This window comes from Stegodyphus dumicola, chromosome 4 (assembly GCF_044657685.1).
Source record: "Stegodyphus dumicola isolate Sdum_Otavi_A_Nest chromosome 4, ASM4465768v1".
NCBI lineage: Eukaryota > Metazoa > Arthropoda > Arachnida > Araneae > Eresidae > Stegodyphus > Stegodyphus dumicola.
Window position 1 is genome coordinate 27935664 of NC_140771.1, and position 25119 is coordinate 27960782.

The 25119-nt window shown below is 32.5% G+C and overlaps 1 protein-coding gene across 1 annotated transcript in view; it reads right to left on the reverse strand.

The window, feature by feature from the left end:
- LOC118183739 (neural-cadherin-like) overlaps positions 1-25119 on the reverse strand; it is a 544211-nt gene that overhangs the window by 61781 nt on the left and 457311 nt on the right. Inside the window, exon 16 of the mRNA XM_035353337.2 lies at positions 14715-14830. Within this exon, the coding sequence (XP_035209228.1) occupies positions 14715-14830 (116 nt within the window). The remainder of the gene's footprint in view (positions 1-14714; positions 14831-25119) is intronic.

Genomic DNA, 25119 nt, shown 5'->3' on the forward strand with positions numbered 1-25119 from the left:
ATTATATCTGTTAAAAAACATAATGAAATTCGCAAATCATCAAATCAAAATTGTTATGCACAAACTGGTTTTAAAACCGCCAAATTCAGAGACGCCAACAACAATCGAAATCACATTCCAATAAAGTTGAAATTGTTTTTCTTGATGCAAGAAAGAAGATGAGTTCAAACGGTAACCCGAATGTCTGTCAAAAGTATGGGGTTTAGACATAGATTTGGTTACAAATCGCCAAGTACAGATAATTTAGAACGCTTTTATAAAAATAGCGAAAACTCGTATCCAATGAATTCTGCAAGTACGATCGTTAATCTAGAACAATTTTCGTTTGGCAGCTATAGTAGTTTGTTAAAGGCAATAACAAGTTTTATCTCCTTGCCTATTGATCCTTGGTGTATACCTCCTATTAAAATTTTTCTTTAAATAAAGTAGAAAAATTATGAAAACAGTTTTGGCACTAGGAAGTAGAATAGTTTTGAAAATCAAAATTTAATCTTTTACAATTACCACACAGTGAAAAATCTAACCAGGGGAGGGAGAAAAAAGTTCATTATGCTTAAATAAGTTAAATGCAAAACGTTCCTTAAATTTGCATGCAATATTCAGTAAGATAGGATCAATTAATATTTCGTCGCCCGCAGCTACAAAATAACGTGTTGTTTTCTCCCAATACTGTTTAATTAATTGTCATGTGTTCAGTAGTCACTCTCTGAGGATAAAGAAATATTTAATTTTAGTCGACTATAAGAGCTGAAAAGTGGTCTAATTCAAAAATTTTATTTTCTTCCACGAATATGCACATAAAGCTACAAAATCTGTTGCTATTGAAATATTCTTATAAAATTCTTTACCTTATTTAAAGAAATTTAAAAAAAATATTATTTAGATCTCTTTTAAGTAGCCAACTAATAAAGATAAATAATTGAACTTTAAAAATGTACTCCATACATTTTAGCAGCAGAGTTTGAATATTACTGCTTTAGTATTACTAGTAAATATATTAGATTTCATTATCGACTTTCAGTTTTTGTCTATCTGCAGAAAAAAAAAAAAATAAATTACTGTTTCGCTACTATTTGCATAAAAAATTTTGTTACTATATGTATTAAAAAATTAAAGTATTTATTTTAAATTTTAAGAATTTAAACAATATATATTTAAGCGATTATATATTTAATATAAAAGAGGCCATGCTTTCATTTTAATTACTCCCTTTGAATAAACACTTCCCCTCCCCCCAAGAAGATTTTATATAGATGCAGATTTTAATTTTTACTAAAAACTGTTCAAATGTCATTGATGTTGGATTGAATTTTCCGCCTTAAGCAAATAATTACCAGCTAAAACATACTTAACCAAACAATATATCTATGAAGCGTCTCTCATCAGCAAACTTGCCTGGTCAGCAGACTCCATTATTTATTCTATCCTCCCCCAAGTGACTGCCCATTAACTACCCAGACCTGAACTCCTATATGCAGTCTCAAATATCTCAGGTTTTCCTTTCTTCCTCGAAACTGAAAGTAAATGCATAATTTCCAATTTTCAAAAATGTTCGTAGTTTTTAAGAATACTGCTCTACTTTTCAAATTTTGCGGAAAAAAAATCCCTTTCCTCCTTTTTTTTTTTTAAATCTTGCAAGTTTTTGTTCAGCCGGCAAAAACTGTACCAGATTGGTCATATATCGCTAAATATGAATTTTAAGCGCCTAATTGACAAGTATTAGGCTTATTGCCTGAATTCTTCCTTTTGTTACATACATTCTTTTCTAGAATATCAAGTCTTTTGCTACGCGTCTCTAAATTAGAGATTTTTTGCCTACATAAATTTTTATTCCGCAATTTGCGCATTTAATGACGATTATAATATGATTAAAGTAATGATAATATATTAAAATGGCTTACATAAGTTATTAAAAAAAACACCTTTTAACTTCCTCATGTCCTACTTTAAAACGATTTTATTTTTCCATTTTGGTGATTTTTTGGACACTTTCATGTAAAAGAAAATGAATTACTGTGAATTATGTTCTAAAGAAAAACTTTCGAATTACTTTACAAAGAGGGGAGGGGGGGAAAAGCTATTACGCTAAAATTAATCTCATGTTTAATATTCGATTTTTTACGATAAGTATTTTTTTCGTATAAGTATTTTCTTTAAAAATAATTAAAAAATTAATATTAGTTTTAAAATAATTAAACTTCATAACTAATTTAAAAATAATTAAATTTAATTAATAATTTAATTAAAAAATTTATACGATAATTATTTTATTTGAAAATATTCACATATGTGTAATTTTTTTCTGTAACGTCCACTTTACCTTTTGTTTTCCCTCCCAGAATTTTTTCCAAAAATACGACTTCACGAAATTGATAGGTAATGAGTATAAGTGAGAAATATGTAAACAACGCTTCCCTGTACATGCTTAAGTCAAAGATATTAAATTCGTAGACACACTTAAGTAATACTTCATACAGATAAGCATCAAAATATTTTACATTCTAAGAAACGCTATACCGATTTTGGCACCAAGGAGCACAATTTAAGATGTTACACACATTCTCGTTTCCAGCAGAGAGCGATACTCTTTTTTGGTTCACACATCTTCAAGTACTTGATAACTTAAGCCTTTTTAAATACAGCGAGAGTTCGGAAAGCGGGCAAAGAACAAGAATGAACGCAAAAATTCTTTCATTTCTCAGCTTAAATATCAAGCCAAGCAAGACCTTCGGACATAATTACAGATTCAGTGCGCAAGCCCGTTCTAAATACCACTGCATTCCACATTACTCACATAATCTCGACATTTCTTATGGGCTCCGTGGAGTTAATGCACATATAATCCTTTCCAGGTGGGCATTAATTTTTTTTCCTACTGTCAACGTGAAAATGTCTTTCAAGTGCCATTTATAAGCTGGCTTTCCGTGATAAAAAGCTCGCAATTTAGCCATTAAGTTAAGATCTCAATTTTTTTGTGAGACGGACATCCGTTCTCAGAAAGTAACAAAAATTGCGACACATTTATGCTCCCGCCCTCTCTACAAAAGAAAACAGCGTCGACACTTTCCACAAAACGTATCATATTCCTTGAATAACGGGTTCGGCACAGTGTTAATGATTTATCGAGTATAATAACAACAAACGTAACAGCAATTCTTCAAATATTACGGAACCCAAGCTCTTCCGGTAAGTTCCTGTAGGCTTTGCTATGACAAAAATTGCTTAACGACGAAATGCTTTTGCCTAATTAAAGGAGCTTATCAAAAATTCTTTCAGTCTATGGGCTACGGCTGGGCAGGACTAAGAATTAGTTTTATTATACTTTAAATTCTCTCTCTCATATTATTGATATATTACTAGGAAAGTCAGAAAGTATAGCTATACGTTTGACTGTACGTAAGGTGTCAGAATTATGACAAAGAGAGATAATGCCAATCGAAAGTCATTCTTCATTTCGGCAAAACATTACTAACTAGACTCATTTTAACCTATACATATATATTTTTTAAATACGAGACATTGTATTTCCCACTGCACAGGTCAATGCAGCACAAAAGTCGACCGCCGCGAGATTTTATCCAAAGAATCATTAATTTCAGACACAGATGGCGTATAATTCAATTTTCGGCGTATAGTAAATACGGTGTAAAGGAAAATGTTGTCCAACTTGGAAAGAAAATAGAAGGTAGAAGAAATAAGATGTAGAAATCAAAATACACCTTTGAAGCATCTATTAACAACCAGAACAAGACAGAGTTTAAAGATGCTGAAAAGATGGATTTTAAAAAATCTAAAAAATGGGTATATTAACATAAGCATGCTCTTAAATGTATTAAATCCAATCCGAAATTTAAAAGATTTTAACTGTAAGACTTGCGTAGTCGAGAAGAAGGGAGGAAAAAAAAAAAAAAAATACAGTAGTTCCGGAAGACGATAAAAATAAAGTAAATGCACAATTTATGCCTAACGATCTCTCTCTATGTTATATATAACTTATCTTCATAACTATTTTTAAAGTTTTGGCAGCACAGAAAACTGAAATAATTTTTTTTTAGGGAGATCCCTCTAAAACTTTTTCCAAGAATAATTTTTTCTTTCATTTTTATTAATAAAAATACGAGTAATTTTTCTCTCACTTAACATTCTACTTGGATAATGCAATTAATCGTTTCAAATTAATATAATCCGCTAGTTAATATAATATCTCGACTTTTCAGAGGATTCTCTTCTGGCGTAATATCTTGATCTACACGCCGCGGGAAATAACGTATAGTTGATAATCTTTTATAGATTATCCGGAAAATAACGCATAGTTGATAATCTTTTATAGATTAGTTGATAATCTTTTATAGATAGTTGATAATCTTTTATAGATTATCAACTATACATACGCTTTCTTAACATTTCTGAAGGAAAATGGGGACAAACTTGCAAATACATCGAAGATGTTACGCTCAGGAAGTACTAAATATTTTCAGATCAATACGGTGGGAGAGAAAAGAACTAAAGCACCATCATTTTGCAATTTCCAAATGATTTTTATTTTTTTCTCCTAAAACAGTGCTCATCATATATTGAAAAACGGTCACCAATATTTTAATACCGTCAGTACAAAACAATTTTTGAGATACCGAAACAGAGTGGAAAGAAAATGTACATAAATTTAAAGAGTTAAATTAATTGCCCCTTTTCCCTAAAAAATAGAGCATAGTTTGTATTAGTATCGGATAACAAGTTCGCTATAAAATACTATTCATCATACGTAGATGTCATTCCGATCGACGACATGGAATGTCACATTCATTTTGAACTTAAAAATACGTTACTTCGTACAGCATAAGCTAATCATTTAAAATAATTTTATCTGGATTTCTTAAAAACATTTCCCAACAAGTGTTATTTTATATCACGAATGTTATAAATAAAATAAATTTTAACACCTAATAATAGATCGGATGCACAATTTCTAACTTCACTTCTTGGGTATCATTATAACTTCTAAAGTATTCTTACTTAACTTATTTTCGTACTCTATCATAAGCATCTTAAATTAAATCTATTATTTTACTTTCTCTCTCTTTCTGTTAATATATATATGTTGCTTAACCTACACATACAATATCTGATATTTCTCTGATATTTGTTCAATATATTATCATGCCAACCAGCGGCCGTGCGGTAAAACCTCTGAACACAGGTAGTTCCTACCTGGGTGCATAGGGTTTTTCCCATGTGTAACATATATACGAGCCAGTTTCCCTTAGAAAGTACCTCCCCTTAGGCAGATCTTCTGTTTATACCCATATGAATATTAATAAAAAAAGTTGGGGATTTTAAAATGAAAATAATTTTTGGTGAGTTTTAATACTGCCCAAGAGTAAAGATTTAGATCTCTAAGTTGGGGAAAAAACTGATATTTCTTCTTACTTCTTTTTTTTTTCGGAGGGGGGGGGGAGGGAATAATATTGGTATGTGTTTTTCCCTCCCCCCTCACATTTAATTAATCTGCAGTCTTTAAAATTTCTTGGACCTTTCGGGAAGAATTCTAGATTTTTCTCGGCCTTTGTGAAAAATATTTACAGTTTCTCTGACCATTTTTCTGAGGACTTTTTTTCTTTATTTCTAAAACATGTTTTGAGTCTTCACACTGTTACCTGAAATATTCACACTGTAATCGAATTTTTCTTTTAATTTTTAAATATTTCAAATTGTAAGGTTTATTTTAGTTAACAGGCTATTTTTATATTACTTCATTTCTATATCTTTTATTTCTTGAGTCGGTCATCATCAGAATGCTAATTACGTTGAATTTAAATAACGACAGAAATTTTGGTTCCGAGAAAGAAAGCTGTGGCAACACATCGCAAAGATGTTTATATCCGAGACGTTCCACCTGTGTGCCGTTTTGCGTTTGGTTAAGTCATTTAGCATTTGTTAGGCGCAAGCAAGAAACTGCAATAGTCGGATCAGATTAGTGAAACTTTGAGACTAGCCATTATTTTAATATTTGAATTTCAGAAAGTCTGTGTGTCCAAGGTAAAGGATGCCATTGTAGAGAGCCTTTAAGATAATATTAGGCAACTTCAAATCTAAAAAATAACGAAGAACTCGGATGCAGCCAATCTGTTCGCCGGGATTTGAACGTGGATCGAACTTCCAGAGTTTCGCGATTTTATTGCTGTTATATTTGAGAGGTAATGGTACTTTTAAAGGCAGTTGCATTAGAATAGATACATTTCTAGAGAGTACAGTACTCTCCAAACGAACTTATTAGATTAAGTTCTTTGAATATGCCAAAGCAAACAAAAAGTATCTGCCTAAGGGAATGGACGTCTTCGTGGAGGACCTTTTACCGGAAACAGGATCATATTCACATTACACATGGAAAAATCTGTTAAAAACAACTACGCAGTCAGACCATTCAGCTGGGTTCCAGTTCAGGTCGAACTACCAGTATTCAGAAGTCTTACGTTCAGGGCAAAAACAGGCTGAGAAAAAAAAAACTGTGGATTGATAATTAGGCATGTAACGGATAAAATACTTTCCACAAAACGAAGATTACAGTAAATTTTAATTTTCTTTTATTATTATTATTATTTAAAAAAGGGAAATTTTTTTTCGTTGGTTACTATTGAAAACTACTTATTAATTGAGAGAATTAATCTGCAGTCTTTAAAATTTCTTGGACCTTTCGGGAAGAATTCCAGATTTTCTCGGCCTTTGTGAAAAATATTTACAGTTTCTCTGACCATTTTTCTGAGGACTTTCCATGTGAATGTGTACTCTCTTCACGTACACGACGGTTAAAGATATAGTTTTAATAGCTACCAAATTTTACATTATAAAATGCGGACAAACCATTCATACGATGTGATAGATGACAGATATTCACCTTCCGAGAAGCTACAAACTTATTGTGAAGGTTACTTGCAGCTTATATCCACAGAAAGATGCTTCTTTAGACCACTTTTCAACATTGCGAGCCGCACAAATTACCCATCCCGCTTATCTCACTTTAATGCCTTAGCTGTCCGTTCAGGTTGACAATCAGAACAATTCTATGATATGTCAGACCTCCAGCTTCGTTTACCACCCACTTTCCAAGAACTCTCCCGTTAGCGTTAAGCCTGTCAAGAGAGCAAACGTGAGCGAACAAGGCGAACTGTCTCCAGCAGGACATCATCGAGCGCCTTTGTCCGCAATCCAATATTCATCTACTAATCATGCAAATTACAGCACTTAGTTCATATCAAAATCCGAATAATCATTCCTTATTTAACTCCGGAACTGAAACCTCAAAATTTTAATAAATTATTAGTGGAAAGTTAGACTACGTTTTATATAAGCAGGCTGTTCGATCGTTGTATTTGCAACGAAAAAGTAATGGGTAAACGATACATATTTACTTTTAATCTTAGTAAACTCTTAGAATACAAAAGCATCGATTTGTTGTTTCTTTAAGTTTTATTCTTTCGTGATAAAGTTTTATTCATGTTTACACTGGACTAAATTAATGAGATTGTACAAAGCAGGGATATGCGCTGGGATTGAACCCACATCGAACTACCAGTGTTTAGTGGTGTTATCCACTCGGCCGTTGTCAGGCTCTTCCTAGTTGGAGGGAAAATATTATTTATGTTAATTAAAGTTTACAGTTAAGAAAAACTGACTGTTCTGTTTTATTTAAGATTGATTAAAAATCTGAGGATCCTAGAATGGAAAATCCCAGTTTTACAATTTCATTATTAAATGGGAGAACCAATGGAAAAAAAAAAAAAAAAAAAAAAACATCTTTCTGTCTTTAAAATTTCTTTATTCACTTACTTTTAACGAGAACGACGTATTCTCAGCTAATTAACAAAAATGAATATCGCTTGACATATACGCTTTAAACACACGTATTCACAATATGTATTTGCAATTAAAACGTCAATTTATAGGCGGGCGATGCCATTGAAAGTCGGATAAAACAACTTATATTCCGCAGAATAGCAATACCTTCATATTCGCAAATTCATCGATCGCGGACTGGAAATAATAACGCCTACTTTCAGACAGTAATAAGAAAGGAGATAAAAGAAAAGAAGAGTGAAAATGCAAGAAACGTTCCTATTCGAACAATACACACGGCCAAATCTTCCAAACAAACTATAACTAGCTAATTCCCTCACAATAAAAGCATTCAAACACGATTCTCGAAAATAATGAATTTTCACAGCGATAACAATTTCACAGTACACATATTACCCAATGATTATCAAATAAATATTTATATAAGTAGAAATTTTTAAACTGCGAGAGTATAAAACCAAGCGCTTCGTTTTCATGGGGCTCCGGCGACTCAAAACTGCTCATTAACTAACGGAAGTCCGGAAAATGCAATCGATGAGCACCTCGCCAATTTATAATCGATTAAAACGGAAACCATCCAGTTGAGTGGAAAAACTAAAGACCGCCGATCAATTGAGACGAAAACTACTCGAAAGAGATACTGCGGCAATAAATATATGCAACCGTTAAAGGCAAAGGAACAAAGAAAAAATTCGGAAGATATTGAATTTCGATGCAGAGTCGGTGCATCGCGTCACAGTAATGGAAACAATGAGGTATTCCGAACCCACTCAACGATGAAAGAGGTACTTTGCTGCCAATGCTAAAACAATAGAGCAAAGAAATCAACAAAACAAGTACAACAAAACTATATGGAAAACTACTTAACGTTAAGAACTTCGGGAAAGGGAAATTCGATTTGATTCCCGCCAAGATTCCAATACAATTCCCAAAATGGGAAGAGAGGAAGAATAAGTAAGAATGCCCCTTCCCGTCAAAATCGGAATTACGATTTGATCCGAAAGTGCAGGCCAAACGATGAAAGGATTACGATGATAAGAGTGTTTACCCCCTTTTAGCTGATATCCCTAAGCTTCGTTTATCTCAATTACACGAACGTAAATGACATTACGTCATATCAGATCCATCTGTCTTATTCGCCCACCGCTAATAAGCAGAAGATTAATGCTTGCCCATAGCAGACATATAACGATCAACTTTATGAAATAATCGGAAGAACGTGAGGTTTGGTCGAAGGATCATCGATATAAGTAAATGTATTTCTAGAGATATCAAACATTAAAACTGGGAGATTATTAAAAATCAAGTGAAAATTCTCAGCGAAAAAAATATTCCTTAAAAGATTAAAAAAAAAAAGTTTAAGAATATAGGCTATTTTTCCCAGCGAAACCGAAAAATAGCAATAACAAATGATACTAAAATCATCTGTACACGATTTTTGAAACGTGGTGCGTTTTTACTTTTCTCACAAGCGTAACTACAGGTAAAACAGAAGCTTTACAAATTCTTAATCGACTTCTTAAAACACGTGAAACATAATACTGCTTAGAAATGAGAGAAACATAAAGAACAGTCTCGATCTTGCTTTATGCTCGTTAGCTTAAATACGCCAGATGACCAGAAGAGAATTTTGATGCTGATTGGACAACTAGAACGTGGAGTTTTCAGATACACATAACGATAGTGCGCCACAGTATATAATTTATGATAAGCACACCTTAAGTTGTTTCCCCCCCCCCCTTGTTAACACGTAATCTACTGAAAAATCAAGCGATTTCAGACACCAGAAATTACTTTTTCTTTAGGGTGCAAATGAAGAAATATTAAACTAAACTACATAAAAAAAAAATCAGAAAAGTTGAGAAAATCCGGAGAAATACGGCAATTATATATTTCGGAAGAGTGATCAAAAATCAGTAATATATCACCTAAATCAACCTCTGCATTTATTAAGATGATAAAAATAAAAAAATAAAAATATCTTACAGCAGGAATTAGTAAAAACATACAGAATTAGTTAAAAGTACTATTATCTATGTCCAGAACTACAGATAAAAGATTCCAGGATTACCTTTTTAAAGAATTTTCGAGAAAGCGCAGCACACCGTTAACCAGAAATTCCGGCAGTATCCGCTAGATGGCATACTGACAAATTTTGGCACACTGGCTCACCGCGAGCTGGTATTTGTAATCAAGATAAGATTTAAAATGCAACATTTGTGTTCTTCTTTTGAATAATGCTTTAGTTGAATGTCTGTAGTAAAAGTAATCTTCCCAAAATTTTGATTTCATACGTAAACGATTGTTTTTCGGACAATATACATAATTTCTGAATCTCGAATATTTTTCAGGACATTCAACATTCGAATATATGCTATCCCTTGTTTACGTCATCATAACAGCGTTCATAGATATTCATAGATTCAGATACAAAAGCTCACAGAATTTATGGCCTACAAAACAAAGACAACATCTTAGTACTTGATTACTTCCCAGACAAAGTACTGGCGAAATTTTACATAAGGCAATTAAAATATCGCATTTTTAATGCTTTAAGTATAACAAACCTTAAACTTGTACAAGTCTTTATAGCGCACAATTCCTGACTTACCAAAATGCAATACTGCAGATGACATCGACATTAATTTAAAATAATGGTACAAAAATACAAGGGCAGTTAAAAAAATATAAACAAAATTTAACCTACATTATAATAATAAATACTACACACAATTTATTTATATTTCATTGCGGTTTAATCCAGGTGATAAATTCATTTGGTTATGCAAATTAAAACCCGTCTCAAAACAGAGAAGCTTCATTAGGGATTAAGAGGTAAGTGAGAACAATATTTACAAAACATCTTGAAGAATGCGGCTGAGTTCCTACTAGCGTAAAAAAATTCTCACTTACAAAGTTTTACCGTACAATGATACAAGCTTAAATACAAGTAAATTACGGCTTACACAGAAGTAAATTACGTACTGTTCTAGATAAAAGCAATACAAATACTATGACATCATCTGTTATCACTAGCGTTTTCAGTTAACTCAGAGTTAATTATATACTAATATAAAATGTTTTTAATTCTTAGTTACTATTTGGGGGGGGGATTACTTCGGGAACAAGACGGTATTCTAACATGGTAAGAAGATGGTTATGGGAGGGGTTGAGTTCAGAACCGCTGGTTTAATGAAATGCTTGAATTTCCCACTTAATGCTAAATTTTTGTAATTACTGGTTTCAAGAAAAATTCAAATTTTTGTGGAATGTAAGAAAATATCGACAGATTGAAAATATCGCAAACTGGATACACTGATTACTTTTATAAACTCAACAATGGCGAAGACTATGAAAGTAACATTAACCTCTTTTGGTCTTCCCCATTTTATTTCCGTTTTTTAAAATGAAACCCCTTTTCCGAGGAGGGAAAAAAGTGCTCATACTTTTAAAAATAACTCATTCGGCAGGAGTTTAGCGAATGAATTATGGATAAGGCGTGGAGGAATCGAAATTATTCATAAAGCACGCATAAGAAGAGGAAATAGGCAAAGAAAATGCTCTCTAACTACCGATGGAAGTGGTAATCGATTCAGTAGCAAGCAAGCAGTAATCGATATTGTCTTTGAAAAAGAGCACTACTTAACGCATTACGAAATTACACAGAGTTTTATAACTTTCTCAAAAACTGGATGGAAAAGGTAAAAATTTAATAATAGCGAGAAATATTTAAATAATGTGTAAAAAAATCTGAAAGGGTTCAGATTTTAAAGATGGCCGAAAGAACTCTTTTAAAGTTTAATAAAATTTATCAGTACAGAAAAAAAATGGCTATGGCCCAAATGGAATAGGCTATTAGATGACAATGCATTTAGACTACATTGGGACATTACACTTCTTCTGTATACTTGAAATGTGAAAAGTATGTAATGCAATTCTATAAAAATATTTCATTTTTTAATTAGATATGTCATGAACTAAGTGCATTTTTATTTAAATTAATCGATTAAAAAGTTAAAAAAATATTTTTAAGAACGACACCTATTGTTTTTAAACAGTTTACTTTATTCATTAATAACAGACAGATTAAATATGAAGGAATAATGTCTTACGTTTTTCCGAACGGCAACAGACTTGTAATGAAAAGAGAAATAACACATTCAACCGGAAACAAATCGCTTAGTTATTTAACCACATAATTTTAGTACTTTAATATTACTATGCATATGGCAATTACATATTATATAGGGGCAGGTATGATTTCAAAATATCTGCATTAAAAATATTTCTCCATTGATATCAAAATATTATTTCCACTTAGAAAAGATTTGCTTTCTTAAACAAATCAAGAAAGTAAACAATACAGATGTTTATTGAGCATCTGCCTTTAGTCCTAAGCACAAGCGGGGGTGTTCCCCCCGAAAAAGGCCGTAACATTTAATTCGGTTCCAACTTCCTGGCAGTGCTGTGCTTAAAATGGAAAAGATAAACACGGTGAAACATTTACTATTCTTAAACGGCCCATTTTTTCCTCCCCCCTCCAGTTTTAAAACCATACATCAAATGTCACAGAAAGATTTTCGAGAAAGTTTCAATAATGCACGAGTTAGATTTCTTTTTAGAAAGTCAAAATAAATTACACAGCAAGAAAAGAAAACATATTTCGGAAGGAAGGCACAAAGAAAAAAAAAAGAATATATATATATACACAGGCTAGTTACGTTGGAGAAAAAAATGTTTGACGTCTGACCTGCGAGAAAACGGCACGAATTAATGGCTTTCCGAAAACGATTCCCCTCCCCTTTTCTAAACCCTCCCACCACAAAAAAAAAAAAAAAAAAAAAAAAAAAAAAAAGTTTCATATAAGAAAAATAGACTCGTTATGGATAGCTCTAGCTTCAAAGGTGAAACTTTTAAATTATTTCACATTTTTAAATTCGTGGGAACTCTTTCAAAGCTAACCTTTCCAACGCGGTGGAGAATGTTTCTCGTTTTACCGCTGGATTAATGTACTTCGCTGGGCTCACATTAAAAAAAAAACAAGAGGTTCGAGTCGGCTACATTTTCTCACGCAAATTTGCTAAAATGTGAGGGAAAATACACGACATGAACATTACTCAAGGCATCGGGAAAATGAAGATAAGTTATGATGTTAGTTTATGAGATACATAAAATACCTTGAATTATTTGGGAATTCGGCAAAGTATCAACACGAAGCTGAAAAATCGGTTTCGATTTCATGATGGGGTCGATCCTATAAGCTTACCTGGAAAAGAATAACTTAATCGAATTCTTATTTTCTCGGGCGTGCGTTATTACAAATTATAAGCCTTACCTACGCTACTGCAATGTCGATTACACCGCTGCTATCGATCCAATGCCGTTGTCCATAGTGTGCAATAATGCTAGGCCAGTGTCAACTCTGTCATGCCTGTAACGACTCTGTGCAGGGAACAAATGTGCATTTAATCCTCTAACTCATTTTTACATCAGGATTTTTTTTTTTCAGGGGGGGGAGATCATACTGATCGTATGGCGGTTGGAGTCTACATCATGTCCACGCTCTTCAGTGTCGATCTGGTGAACGTAAAGCAACTATTTTTCTAAGGATGGATCATTAGAATCCTTATTAATAGTGTAACTGATCAATAAATCCAGGACTGAATTACAGCACTAATAAAATCATGCCATATGCAAATATCCGCTTTTTATTCATTACTCTCTTTGCTAAATAACATTAGCTACAAGAACGCCTTTCATCAGTCAGAGTTTTAGTATGACTTACGACAAATGACGGCCCCGCTGCATCACACATTCTTTTCAGTTATACATAAATCCTTGCAATATAACTGGCAATGGTAATTTACGCAGTTGCGTTCAGTTCTAACACCCCATGGTTGGAAAACTTGCTTCCTTACGATACCTACACAAGAAATTATTGAGCTGTTATTCTTGTTAGAGAAAGAAGTATTAACATCGAACTACACACAGTAAGTTGCAAGTTTCAACACCAGGAACCTCTGGTGGACACTAACGCATGACGTCCAACATGCTAAGGGTATCAAAACATGGCGCATTCCATTAAATACTTCATAGGATAGCTAATGCTAAATGCAGCTGCTAAATGCTAAGTTTGACTCGGGTTTAGGCAGCTTAGAAAAGCTGCCCCCCTAAGATAAAAACGTATCTTCATGAAGGTTTCACCATTTTCACTGAGGTTTCTGCCTTGAAGAACACTAGCTCATCCGTATAATGTAGCCAGCATTTTTACATAGCAGCTCCTGATCGATATAGTGGTTTGCTGTATCACTGGACACGCACTGGAATCACGGAGAAGGCAATGGGTGCGTGAAAATAAGTGTTTTTGGCGCCATAGGTGCACTTAAAATACTGTCGAGATTGAAATCTCCAGTATTTGGTGGCGAAAAGAGCAGAGGGCATAGGATAATCTTAGATTCCGCCCCTCCTGGAGTGTTCATAATCAAATTTAGGATGGGAATGAGCAGAGTTGGACTGTCATGTATGAGGTGCAGAAAGTCTTGACCAACGACAGATATTCGTTTTCTCTTGGCCACGATGAATTCATGAACATAAAAGACATCGTCTTGGATCAAGAGGAAACATAATATAATATCTTCCAATGAGATCACTGCAATCTAAGCTAAACAGGGACTTGTTTGAAGAAAAGGCGCATTGTCTACAACAAAATAAACGTAGCCTGAGCGGTGCTGATCCAAGTCATCGTTGCACATTCATTTATTTTTGGCTTTAAAGAGTATCTAATTCCCATATTTCATCTCCCTGAACGGAGTCAGTAAATCGAAGCTGTCATTAATAGTTGTAAAATAGAAATTGGAACTTACGGATTTTCTGGTTTCGTAATCCAATGGACTGGCGACGTAGATGGCGCCAGTTTCGTTCTTCACAGCAAAGGCTCCTCCTGTATTACCAGCTGTGATTTCATACCGAATGCGAGAGGCTGAAAATAAGAAAAACATCATTAGTTAGATGACATAAATCTTAAAAACGACAACATTTTAAGAAATATTTTAACAACCAAAATTTAAAGCAATTAATTTGAGATGTTCAATTTTAGAGGGGAATATTGTTTCCATTCGACATGTCTTATTCCGGCTGCCGTTCGAAAAATTTTCTCTAGTTACAAAATCTCGTAATATTTTTGCCTCAGATTCAGCACCCATTACAAACAAAAAATGAATTTCCCTCAAAAATACCATCCAGATTTAATGTGAAATTCCTGAATAGAATTATATATATATTTTAAAGTATATCAAATTACGTTATACCAGATATATAATGTAGGACATTAGAAAGATTTTTTATTAGTCGCAATAAAGCTACGTGTACGCCTAAAAATAATTAATATATTTTTCTTCATATCTGTTAGATTATATTATTAAAAAAACAAAGCAATGTGTTAAATTATTTTAAAATTACTGTCAACTGTTTACTGCTTTTAAATCTCTCCGTTTACTACCCAGTTACAGAAGTACAGTTATAGTCTAAAGCTAAATTAAAGATGTTATAATTTTTTGAAAGACAAAGCTCTGAAACTAATTACGCATGAGACCACAAGCATGATAGAATCTCAGATTTCATGGCATGGTTATATTTGTTAGGAATGCGCAATAATTGTCATCGGTGTCATTAAGCGGTCAAAAATTTTAATTACTTTGTTAAAGACGTTTCTTCTGGGATCTCTTTCGGAAGCCTTAATTCAATAAATAAAATAAAATTATCTCGCATAAGATCGTTAATTTAAAACAGTTTTCGTAAAAACTACGAAAAATTCATAAAATTGGCGGATACAACACATGTTAGCAACGGACCAAAAAAAAAAAAAAAAAAAAAAAAAAAACTCACGATCAAGCACATACGCGTTTTCCCGGGCAAGACTGACTTTCAATTAAGACACCTGAGAATTTGGTCAGCTGGCGATATTCGAAGGAAGATCAACTATTACTAACACACAAGCATTCGTATCTACTTTTCAATTCAATATTTGTGTTGTGAATGCAAATAAATGCCGCAAAAGTATAAAATGGAATGTATATGTATAAATTCTTCAAAGCAATATAAAAAAATTTATTTATATTGCTTTGAAGAATTGCAAAAAAAATCTTGCTTTTTACAGAAGTTAGGGATCAAAGAACTAAGGAAAACGCAAATTATCGAGATCTTTTTTTCCCTCCCCAAATGCAGAGAATATCAAAATCATTGACGTTGCCAAATTTTTCTGAGGATATCGCATAAAAATAGAAATAAAGAAACTGCAATATAGAAGCTTTAGATTACAGTCAGATACTTCAAAAATGAGTTTACTATTTAAAATTTCATACTTGCAGACTCCCGATAAATCGAAGTAATGATGGGAACAACGCTGAGGGTTAACCCAGAATCACACTTAATTCGATAGCAGAAAAACAGGGATAATCCATATGATAATGAAGAGAAAAATACTATTAACAACTACACATTTAAAGCAGTTTGATGTGGAGAATACGTTCATTTCGTTATGCATATTATATCAACATTCAAAATAGAACGTATTTAAAACACAAAGTATCTGATTACATTATTCTCATATTTCGATAGCAGTAAATAGGAAACAGAATATTAATGGGTGTACAACATAACTGATTTTCATGATTTAGTTATAAATTCCAGATTAAGTACAATTAAATTATTTATTGTTAAGGATAAAAATAAGTCCTTAACATTGTGATATCATCCGCTTTCACCACTTGACTGTTATTACAAATTTTTTTTACTCTTTTCTACACTTCCTGCAGAAATTTTCCTTTATTCCGATGGTTTACGATAGCAATTTTTCCATAATTCTGCACTAAAAGATTTTTTTTTAAACACCCGATTAATCGAGAGTTGACAGTATCTATAACATAGAAACATGAATATATATATATAAACCCTTAAAGGTTTCAGATTTTAAATCACGTCCAAAGGAGCTTTTTTTTTTAACGTTTTGTATGTTACCTTCATTTACTAAATAACATGTTCTTTGCACTTAAACCATAAAATTCAGTTCAATAGCAATGTCGCAAAATAATTTTAAAATAAGCCATCTTTAGAATTTCCGATACACAGTTCCGCCCGCTGCACATAAAAAGGTTCCCCCCCCCTCCCGTAGAGTGTTGCCATTGCTCGCTTTGAAATCCTTGAGTTTGTTACTCAAAAATTCCTTAAAGTTTTACATAATATGTAATCGATAATAAAACAAATTCCAAATTTGGTCTTCCACATGCCCATATTCGTAGGAGGATTACGTCATTCAACATTCGATGGCTCTATGTACCGTTGTTTTATCACAATGCGAGAAATAGACATACATTTATGCAGATTTTTCATTATTTAATTTCTTCAAATATAATGCAGGACTCTAACAAAGTGAAACGGGACATTTATAGTGATTCAACGCAAAATCGCAAAACGAAAACAATAGTTCTTCGGGGACAAAGCCTCTTTGGACTAATAACATCTATTACATAAGTGCTAAGTGCAGCTTCTCCCCGCCAAAAAAATAACGAATACAGAAAGTAAATATACCAAAATTGTAATCTGTATATCACCATAAAAATTTCAGTATTTATCGTCGACTGGCGACAACATGTTTTTATGTTACGGAATTTTGTAAGAATTGAAAACAAGAAGACCTCTTCCAGATGTTAAAAAAGCTTTTAATATGGACTTGATATTTCATTCATTTTATAAAATTATTCGAATTCACTGGCAATTTGTTAGCATTTTTTTTTCCATGTAAATAATTTTAGTAACGTTATACGTAAATTGTAGCATGGCTTGTATAATGTAACATGAAAGACAACATGATGCTAAGCATCACCGGAAAAATAAAGTTACAGAAAAGTCCATTAAACATTCAGGGGAAATGGTTATCTAGCCAAATTGGGAAAGAAATAGCCCCAAATCGCGATTTTGATCCGATTCCTGTGTAACTGCAATTGATCGAATCCCCATGTAGCTGTAACTTTGTATGCCTTTCAGCAATTTCGAGAAATTGCAGGTGCTGAAAATTTCTCGGTGGACAGGGGAAAACAAGATATTCATAACTATATTCAGTTTAGTTCATAAGTTAAGTTCAGAATTTACCTCAGAGTCTTGAGAGTACACTGTGCGAGTTTATGCATTTGAAGTGCTTTGTGTGGATCGTTGTTAGCAGTATGAAGTGGTAACTACTGATTGCGCTCTGTCATACTGACAATAGCTGTATGAACATTTTCGAGCGAAAAGTTTTAGAACTGCAATATATTTCGAGAAAAATTAATTTCATTAACTTATCATCAGTTCTGTATGCATTCAATCCATTACGAACCCGTACGCACCTAACAATATTTTTAGAATGGTCTTCAGATTTTGAGCACATGACATATATAAAACACAATAAACTGAACGAAAGTTTATCTTTTCATGTACGAAGCAAAATGAAATAAATTTAAACAGACGAGGACGTGTCCAACGGCCTCCTTAAAATACTTCAAAATTTGGCAGCAGTAAACCCAAAAGCAGAAATACACGGATTAAGAATTATATAACAATGTTTATATAACAATGTTTTTGTATATAATCATTATTAAAGATGACATGTTCAAAACAGAGCTGATTAGAAAGCAGCTGAATCCGATTCCTTGAGCGAGTGGTAGGGTACGAACTGCGCCAAATTTGATCGAAAATCCCCGTCCCCCTCTTTTTTAATCCACGAACTGCGCGACGTTTCCTGTCCCCCACTTCTTTCCAAGAAGATTGGGTGCTACAAGAAGTCGTTTATCGCCATTAATGAGACATTCTATTGAGACTGCAAGCCTTTATTTTCGTTTATCAATATTGTAAAAACTGTGCATATAAAACAAATATTAATTTAAAGTCTGACGTGTGCTAAAAAATAAATTTCTTTTACGCTCATTTTAAAATTTTATGATGCTTAAAGGAATGATGAGCCAGATCTTTTTTTTTTCTCTGTAAGAATTAAAAACTTTCCAAATTTTAGATTTTAGTCGCTGATATATATATATATATCAGTTTTGAATAGTAAAATTGATAGATTAATGACATACACAAAACTGATACATAATCAAAATATCAAATATCGGATTTGTAGCTCACCTTAAATAAGGTTCTTGTCTAGATAAATATTAACAAATCTTTCTAGATAGCAGAATGGTTTTAACTTTCAAATTTACCATTTTAGGTAAACAGTTCTAATTTAATTATAAAAATTATCTTTATTAAATCTAAAAATTGGACTTAAGTCTTTCTAAATTCACACTAATATTATTGCAATATATTCCCGTATTAAGCTTTCCATTTTTAATCATTGAAGTTATTTTAAGGTTATTTAACTTTGTTACAAATTCCATATTTTAATACTAGAAACGAACTTTATTATATTTAATACTAGAAACGAACAAATTCCATATTCTAATACTAGAAAATATTTATTCTGTTTTCCACCTGATGTACTTTGGCATACATTTAATTTCTAATACACATTTAATTAATAAATTGATAATTATGAGAGTCATCAGAATTTTTATAATTAACAAAAAAAAAAAAAAAAAAAACTCCCTTATATTCATATCCTGGGATTTTCAGTCTCCCTTTTAATCCATTCCTTTTTCACATATTGTTGCACTGTATTCAAGTTTTCATGTATGTAAAATTTATATAATTTGTATTGTATTTATGGCAATTTATATTTAAATGATAATTTTTACAAATTCTTGCTTCATAACTCTAGTTAACAGAAGATGTTTCTAACACCTTGGCAAAGCTTAATCTTCAACATGTAGCTTATTTTCTAACCTAGTTTCAGGCTGACTTATTTGTAAAATTAGTTACTTGAAATTATTTGTTAACAAAGATGGTCGCTAAATCACGCTAATAATATTTCTAACTGTTGTAATTTATAATGCAACGAGTTCATACGATTTATAATATAATTCATTTATAATTTTTTCAGAAGTATTGAAATTAATAGCAGATACTGATACTGTTATACATTTAGATTAGAATGATTTAGTTGCCATTGCCTTCTTCACTCATGATTTTATACTACTTCCTAATATTTCATAATGGCATACAGGTAAGTTTAACTTATTCATTAAACGTGTAAATCTCTAATTCAGCCCACTTTTGTTCTTACGTGTGCTGTATCTTCTATTTTCTTTAATATACTGTTCAGCCTAATTTCAAAAGGTCTTATGATCAAGCGGAAAAGTCACCAAACATTGGTAGTTCTACCCGAGTTTCTAGTCCCAGTGATTCCCTAATTCTTTCTTTTTTTGTACTTATTTACTGTGTATAAATGTATAGTAAAAATTTCAGTTCATGAAGTAAAAATACTTTTAAAATTTATTCTTTAAAAATATTGCAAAATTTTTCACCTTAGCGTGTCTTTTAGCAAATCCCTCTGATAAGAAAAAAATAAGGAAAGAAATTAACTTGGTTTCGGTGATTGATACCTCAGTGCAAATTATGTGTAACTTTTTCCAAAAGCATAGAGTTTATATGGATATCAATAAATTATGGATTATTTCTCATCTAATTTTCTTAACATTTTTATTCCAGAATTTTCCTTTCACACTCTAGTGTTTAACTTCATGCGTTTTCTATAATAATTTACATTTGTTTATAATTTTACGCGAATGTAGTGTAGTGTAGTGTATTTAATTATGGCAAAGCACACTAGGGCTATCTGCCTAAGGGGAGGGATGCCTTTCGTGGAGGACTTTCTAAGGGAAACTGGCTCGTATACACGTTACACATGGGGAAAACCACGAAAACGCCCATGCAGCCAGCCCGTTCGCGGGATTCGAACCTCGGACCGAACTACCAGTGTTCAGCGTCTTTACCGCTCGGCCGCTGGTGGGCCTATTACGCGAATGAAAGTGATTATTTAATTGTATAAGCTTTGCTGAAAGATAAACGAGAAAACAAAATTCTATCACTTGCGGTCAAGAGAATGTTTGATGTAATAATTATTATATATTTTCTTTGATAGTTTTTATTTAATTTCTTTCATTTATGCATTACTACATAGTTCTTTTCAAAAAATATTTTTCTGTCCCGCTATGTCCGTATTTCAGTTTCAAGGAATGCGTGCTCCGTGTAGGATATATAATGCTTAATAAACTTATGATATGAAAGAGATTTAAATTCGCTTCTCATTTCTGCTGTATTTTTTAAATTTCAACCCCTAAGAAATTTATTTTAGAAATCTTAAGCACTTATTTCCTGGAATAAATTCCAGAAAGGATTAAGCATGACTTAATTCGCAATAATAATAAAAGAAGGCGTTATCTTTGTTGTTGCCGAAGCTTAGTTTCTCTAGATTGGCAACAAATCCACTATTCATTTATAAAAAATATATTTCTTTATTTTTATTTTCCTCTTGGCTACAGTTGGCTTCGAAAAATAAAATTGTAACCCTGTGGCCAACGGGGGAAAGAAATTTTGATCGGCGCAGTTGGACTATCTCAAGACGAGGGGGGGGGGATTTTCATCAGCGCAGTTGGAGTACACCCGAGCGGGTGTAAGGAAATAAATCTAATAAAGTTTATATCGATAAATATATCAACTTAACACATTTTGCGCCTTACAACACACGTAACATAGCACCCGTTTTAAAACAAATCCAATAAATAGAAATGTAAGATTAAGAACAAATTTTAAAATCTGTTTTCCTTTTATGCTCATTCCTAAAACATGAAAGATATTTATTTAATAAAAAAGGATGTTTCAGACGCGGTTTCTTCTTCCACCAAAATTGCATTACAAATGAAATATCCGTCAAGTTATCCCCTTAAGTACTAAAAAAATTTCATTTTTTATTACAAATAAAAATACTTGTTTATATGATCATGGGGTAAAAATATTACCCCGTAATAAATAAAAACAATAAAAAGAAAACAAGTTCAAGAACACACCGAAAGAAATTCTGCTTCAGTTACATAAAACTGCAATTCAGAGACGGATACAGTTTATTTCGAAATTCGTGACTCAAAACAAAAGTAAATACACATCTCAAGCATCGCTGAATTAAATTTTAGCACTTATGCGATTATTTCACAGCCTTTTGAGAAGGCTGGTGTATGTTGAACGATAAGTTGAAAATGTCACTTGGGAAGGTGGGAAAATGAAATTTGTTAGTTGCAGGTTACAGCGAAAATTCTTAGAAATGAATTTTTATCATACACGGTAAAGGGGGAAGTCGTAAAAGTCCCTGGGATTCTAATGTGCCAGTACATCGTAAACGAAAAGTGTTGGATAACAGTGCTAAAAAGGGAGAAAAAAAATATTAGAAATACCTCTTCCAAAACATAGATTCTTGACATGTGTCTGCCATTCGTAAAGCAATAAACAACTACCTTGTACAACGGTTTTCAGAAAAAATCCTTGGCCGCTACGATCGCTAGGTTTAACAAACCTCTTGGGGGGGGGGGGGAATTACGTGACGTTAAATGTGGTCAAGGCAGTCAAGCAAGATGAGATCTGTCATCAGCAGCTGAATGTATAATCTATCTTTTGGGGAATTTGTTTTGACATAAGCAACAGATGTGGTAAGAAATACCTCTTTAACCCATCGGGGAAGGCTTATACTGTTCACAGAAATGAAGTTCACCAACTTTAAAATAAGGTGATATGAAAACTTACACTGCTGGAAATTTCATATATGAACTACTTGAAAGGAAACCGAATCAGATTCATCTTTTTCAGGTAGAAAAATATAAACACCAATTTTACACGCGCAATCCGCCCCTCCTTAATTATGAAACAAATAAGCTTCTTAAAATAAATATACTCCAGTAAAATAACAACCCATTTGCTCAAATTAACTTTTAAAGATTTTAGCTAAAATTAGCTTTTTTAGAAATCCACGTGAAACATTCTGCGTTCGCAAATACACTGTTTAAAATTTGAATCAAGGTTTCACCAAATTATGGCACTACGCGCGCATGCAGGAAAGGAGAGGAGGAAAAAAAGAGGTTGATTAACTTCGTAAAAAAACTAATTTCAAAATATCTCAAAACAGCAAAGCTACTAATCTAAACAAGACTGCGTAAATAAGTTGGCGATTCACATTTGAACTGTAAGAAATGGGAACCAACGATTTAATTTCAAATTTATGCATTTAATTTTCATCATGTTTCTAAATCGTAAGCAATAAATGCATCGAATACATAGAAACATCAAAGTTCAATTAGTTATAAACATTTTCAGACATTTTATATATTTTTCTGAATGCAGACTGACACTCCCACTGTGGACGATTAACAGCTGACTTTCCAGCTCTCATATAGCGAGCTTAATTAGTCCTAGCGACAAAAGCTCTATCATTACACGACTTTCCGTCGCTTGATAAATTACTTGATGCGGCGATAAAATGTCACTAACAAATGATCCCTCCCAAAAGATATCCCAGAAGCTGATAAACCGCCACAGCAGACGACCTTTTAAGGGCTTCCATAAAATAGGACGATGATATGCAGCAACGCAACTTTATGATGCCGAAAGAAGTATACTTGCCATTTCGATTATCGGAACTAATTGGGACCGAAATAATTGGCACAAATTACAGCTCTTACTAGGAATTGCACTAATTGAATGACTAAACTGAGAATATATTTTTAGACACTTAACTGAAATTAACAGAACAGAAATTAGTTATAAAATTAAACGTACGCTATAATATAACCGTCAACTTCCGATTAATTGAATTATGAATTAATATGTATAGCATTATACAATATACATACAAACACTAATAATGTAAATAAATACAAATTAACATAATACAAGAAACAAATAAAAGAACCCAGCGCCTTCGTTCAACGTTCTTCAGTGCTACTTTCAAAAATTTTGATGAGCAATATTTTATGGGAAGTACTATAATAAAGTGAAACACATTTTATGCTTCAGAGCTCACCTATGCAAATACTACTTTCGGATTTATAACAAAATTTCATTTCTTACATTTACAATTTTTTTCTAACGCAGCGAGTGTTTATTTCCTGCATCTGAGTTACTAGGCACAGTCCAATCATATTTTATACTTTTTACGTCATTTATATGGCGAAAGGAAGAGATTTTTTATGAACGAAAGACGACGATAGTGAACTAAAAATTCAACAATAAAATGCGGAGAATATTTTTCATCTCCCCAGAGATGTGCGTGTGTTTCGGGGTGGGGGTGTGATATTCATTTACTGTAGAACAGAAACATGCTACTCTTCTGTTTTCGACGAACACAATAAATTAAACCCGAAATGAGATTATGCGTTAAACTTTAAGGGGTATATAATTTACTACCAATTTAATTGTGCGAATGTTCATAAAATTAATAACCGGCTATATTAAAAATTATACCAGTGCCAATGTCTATTATTAAATAACAGAGAACCTGTTTGTATATTCCGCGCATAGGGGAAAAACGGCGACATCTAGACATGCCCAAATTTTGAATAAATAAAGACATCCCCAAATTTTGAATAAACATAGTTTTTTTACCCGAAAATATGCACCTCTAACCCCAAATTTTGAATTTCAAATTTTTCTTTTTTTATATATTTATTTTACCTTTTGCGCGAATTTAATAAACTCGGCGACGTTATTAAAAGCAATGTTTTGCCACGCGGAAATATTTATTTATATTTCAGATTTAATTAGAAAACTCACTATATAAAAGAAATTTGTTGCCCCTGCCCGAAATAAAATACCTTCCACGCGCCAGTGTGTTGACATTAGGCAAAGCATCGCATATTTAATTTTTCTTTCAAATTTATGCAACTCCATTTCTATTATTATTATTAATTGCTAGGTGCAGTGATGAAATTACACTAGCTGGACTCACTAAATACATTGCATATTTTTTCTTTTTTAAAATAACTATTTAAAGGGGCTAGACATGCAAGCAACATGTATTATTACCAAAAATAGAAATGTAAATTATTGAGAAAGGCATTTACTATTTTTTTTTTTTTTTTTTTTTTTTTTTTTTTTAAATCGTTCAGTCTGTTAATTCATTACTGATTGATTCCATTTTAGTAACAAATTTAAAGTCTTATGCGCTGTCGAATGCCAAGATTCTAAGATATAGCTATACCTTAGACAAGCGTTGTTTTGCTAACTATGTAAGTGAACATATGAAATTATTGGCCCTTACCGACACACTATTAATAATCTATCCGCGCCTTTTCGCCAATAAATACCTTTTCA